General features: G+C 39.5%; 1 protein-coding gene across 2 annotated transcripts; it reads left to right on the top strand.

Annotated features, from left to right (window-relative positions):
• The first annotated feature begins 963 nt into the window (after positions 1-963).
• On the top strand, positions 964-3,654 carry vsx1 (visual system homeobox 1 homolog, chx10-like). Of its 2 annotated transcripts, none has more exons than XM_046357895.1 (5): positions 964-1,424; positions 1,783-1,861; positions 2,008-2,131; positions 2,230-2,422; positions 2,695-3,654. In XM_046357895.1, exons 1-5 carry the CDS (start codon positions 1,028-1,030, stop codon positions 2,955-2,957), a joined length of 1,056 nt encoding a protein of 351 aa, XP_046213851.1. In that variant the 5' UTR covers positions 964-1,027; the 3' UTR covers positions 2,958-3,654. The 2 variants fall into 2 exon arrangements, with proteins under 2 accessions (XP_046213851.1, XP_046213852.1); XM_046357896.1 differs by having other exon boundaries at positions 965-1,424; positions 2,230-2,410; positions 2,695-3,652.
• Positions 3,655-3,894: the final 240 nt, after the last annotated feature.

The following is a 3,894-nucleotide window of genomic DNA, read 5'->3' on the forward strand; positions in this document are numbered from 1 at the left end:
ATTGAATCAGATGTGGTAAACTGTCGTTTGTAAAAGTAATTTGAATGCAAGATGTGATGTGGATGCATATGATGGATTTTCTTTGTTCATATTTTTCAGTTAGCCACAGGCCTAGCCTAAAAAAAACTTTTTAGTGCAAAGAACATTAGAAAACAATATTTATATCGTGGGAAACATAAAAAAGTATCGTGATTATGCATTAACAACTGACATCGCCAGGCCACGTTTCCAGGCTATTTAAATGGCTATTTAAATGTTCTATATTCTGCAGGTTGCATCATTAGTTTGCTATAGCCTATTATATAATATTATTTGCCAAAATGAATTTAACATGCAATTTATTAAATCCCAGAGCGATTATAATAAACCAACGGTTTAAACTTATTTTCAAATGTTAATCTTTTTGCGTTTTAAACCTATTTCCAGTTTGGCTATAGGCTGTCACGCTAAATAGGCTAGTCCCAAATCAACAAGCTATTCTCTCATTTTCACTACATGGGCAAACAAAGATTTTCGTTGGGATATAATATGTTTTGTCATTTACAAATAATACAACAATGACATTGAAGCATCACTGAGCAATGACCATAGCCCAACAACCTCAGATTGAGATAAACGTTTGATTGCTAAAAAAACTCTTTCAGTTTTGGTTGATAATTGCAAAATGTCACATGGCCTGTATTCCTTCAAAATATTATTTTGAAAGTTGTAAAGCATTCATTATGGTTTGGCCTGCAGCCCTGGCTATATAAGTGACATTTGCCATCAGAGAAAAACACTTAGGACCAATTCGGATAGAGGGGACAGAGGAGAAAATCCTTATCGGATTTGATGGGAAATTGGTGGCAATTAATCCTTTGGGATTGAAAAAGGGAAACGCCTCCTTTCGGTTTGACGGGTGCCTTTTGCTCTGATTGGTCACTAGAGGTTATCCCTGGATATGACACAGGGATAAATTGTCCTGCCGTTTGTCATCTCCCGCCTCATCACCCCGAGCTACAGGAGAAAGAGAAAGTAGCGCTTTACAATGACGACCATGACAGGAAGAGATGATGGCTCGGATGAAAAGGCCAAAGTCAAGATGCTGGCTCCATCATTTGGGATCGATAAATCACGACTTCATGGATCTGGGTTTAGGTCTAAAGGCTTTGCCATCACGGACCTACTGGGTCTTGAAACGGATCTCCAGCCTCGCCCATCCGGACCTCATGGAGTAGGAGGTAACGGGGATATTCAGAGCACTGGGATGGGATTCCCTTTCGCTGGAGGATCCTTGCCGCTTGGTCTAGGGTTTCTGTGCAGTTTGGCGGCTCAGCAACCAGCGGGAGCCCCCTGCTTCCTACCGAGTCACATACCCCTCCTTCAGTCCAGGACCGAGAGTCATTTCATGCAGAACTTGGAGCAACAAAGAGACCCATACTCTGGTACAGCTCACTTCAAATAATATAGTTGACTTTAAAGTTAGTGCTTTAGGGAAGCGGTCCACTTTGCATTTATTCTCAGGGGGTGCTGAAACAGCCACTTCTTCATGTAGCTCAATTTATTTCAGATTTGATTGCGTTCAAGGTTGATTTAGCGCGAGACTAATATGGGAGCTGTTATTTTGGATAACATTCCAACGTATAACATTTGATACATATAATGATATTCAATTAGTCTATATAGCATGTATAAGTTCTCAATGTATAAAAAATGTTCAGCACAATTTTCATTTAACGTTTATTCGTTTGATTTTGAATAGATTATTTTGTCTCTAATATATGTTTTCCTTTTTCTTTTCAGATGATGAGTGTCTCTCTGGTGATCGAAACGATTCGAAAAACTCAGGGAACTCACAGAAGAGAAAGAAAAGGAGGCACAGGTTGGTACATAATGATGACAGTTTTATTGCTCCAGAGCAAAGAAAATAGAAACATTGAGTAGACTATTACATTAAACTAGTACAATGAATGCCTTTGGCAAGCCTACTTTATCAATGCTTCCAACCTTTTTTTAAATCATTTACAGAACCGTGTTCACATCGCATCAACTGGAGGAGCTCGAAAAGGCATTCCATGAAGCACATTACCCAGACGTATATGCCAGGGAAATGTTAGCAATGAAGACAGAATTGCCTGAGGACAGAATACAGGTAGGCATATATAAACATGTAGGCCTACAATGGCCATATTGATGGTTTAATCCGGAAAGTTTTCCAAAGATCTAACATGTTGTGCCTATTTTTTTCAGGTATGGTTCCAGAATCGTCGGGCCAAGTGGAGAAAACGTGAGAAGTGCTGGGGACGCAGCAGTGTGATGGCAGAGTATGGGCTCTACGGTGCCATGGTCCGCCACTCCATCCCTCTACCAGAATCAATCATCAACTCCGCCAAGAGCGGGATGATGGGCTCCTGTGCTCCCTGGCTTCTAGGTGAGCCAGCAGGTTGTTTGCTTTATTCATCATATAAGACTCAAATATGTATTTTAATCCATTGAATACATAGCTGAGATGTGTTTTGTATCTGTACAATGTTTGATATAGGCCTAGATGTAGCCTACAACATAACATAGACATAATAACGAGGAAGTAGGCCTAAATGTTACATTTTCGTTTACCAATAGGCCTAACCTCTACTTATATGGATTTATTTTGCTATAGGCTACGTGTACGCCGAGACTAATTGTTTTTTTCTTCATTTTTATCACTTTACGCAGGAATGCACAAGAAGTCCATGGAGATAGTAAAGAAATCCCCAGGTACGCCAGAGTCTTCCCACTCGGAAACTTACTCGGAGGAAACTAAAGTGAAAGACAGCGACATGTCCTGGCCCAGCCGCGCTAGTGCTGTAGATGACAGTGAGGACGTGGCAATAGACCTATCCAGCACCTCCAAGCAGGACAGCAACAAGAGCACTTTCAAATCATTGTCGCCGCAGAGGGATCTCGTTCCCAAAAGTGATTCAGACGATGAGAGCTAAATAGACGTCAATCCCCGTTGCAGACAGTGAGCTCGGACATGTGCGTGGAAATGATGCTCACCTCGAAGACAATTCCCACTGGGCACAGACGTCAAGGCAACGTCTATTCCACCTTGGTTCAACGTAATTTCACTGAATGACGTGGAAACAACGTTGATTCAACCAGTGTGCGCCTTGTGGTTTATTTTCCAAAGATGTGCAACGGTCCCATCAATTTAGGAGTGTACAGTGTACTTGTCTTATTTCTTAATACTTGTATTTGAACATATGTTTTATAACATTGTCTGGTTTTAAATAAGATACTATTTAATGTTTTATTCCTTTCTATACTTGTGTTACATTTTTTGTGGTATTGAAATAATATTTCAAGAAAGAAGAGAAAGGACCACCAGAAATACACATACACAAACACATTTCTCTGAAAACAATTACTGAAAATTACCAACCTTACATCTTATTTCATATTTTTGAATGTTGATGGTTAGGGTGTAAGCCCCACCGCCTGCATTTTGTATAAAACATCAACCAAAATACACAGATCATCGTTATCAATGGGCGAAATTAAGCACTTTAGTTGTGTTGATAGTGAATGTCATGCTGCATTCAGAGGCCAATTTCACTGTAATGACAGCGAAAATAAGAACAGCAATATCATGAAAACAGTCAAATAAATAAAACATTTTTTTAAATTATGTCTTTCTTTGAGTTGTTCGTATACCTTCATTCACTTGATGTACCATTTAAATGGGTTTAAAAAAGACACACGCTGATGCAATAAGGTACTAACTATAGCGTACACTGATATAACTAACTTCTATGAAATAAATTACATTCCAAAAGGTAGACTTTGCGTGTGCACTTAAAATGTTTTCTAGCACACATCTATGACACCTGCTACCGTTGCTATGTTGGTACACTTACCACTAACACACAGTTC

Source organism: Oncorhynchus gorbuscha, linkage group LG08 (assembly GCF_021184085.1).
Source record: "Oncorhynchus gorbuscha isolate QuinsamMale2020 ecotype Even-year linkage group LG08, OgorEven_v1.0, whole genome shotgun sequence".
In the NCBI taxonomy this organism is placed as follows: domain Eukaryota; kingdom Metazoa; phylum Chordata; class Actinopteri; order Salmoniformes; family Salmonidae; genus Oncorhynchus; species Oncorhynchus gorbuscha.

Coding starts and splice junctions, on each gene's coding strand:
- vsx1 (XM_046357895.1), top strand. CDS start 1,028: ATGACGACCATGACAGGAAGAGATGATGGCTCGGATGAAAAGGCCAAA. Junction 1,425..1,782: donor ACAAAGAGACCCATACTCTG/GTACAGCTCACT, acceptor TTTTCTTTTCAG/ATGATGAGTGTCTCTCTGGT. Junction 1,862..2,007: donor AGAAAGAAAAGGAGGCACAG/GTTGGTACATAA, acceptor AATCATTTACAG/AACCGTGTTCACATCGCATC.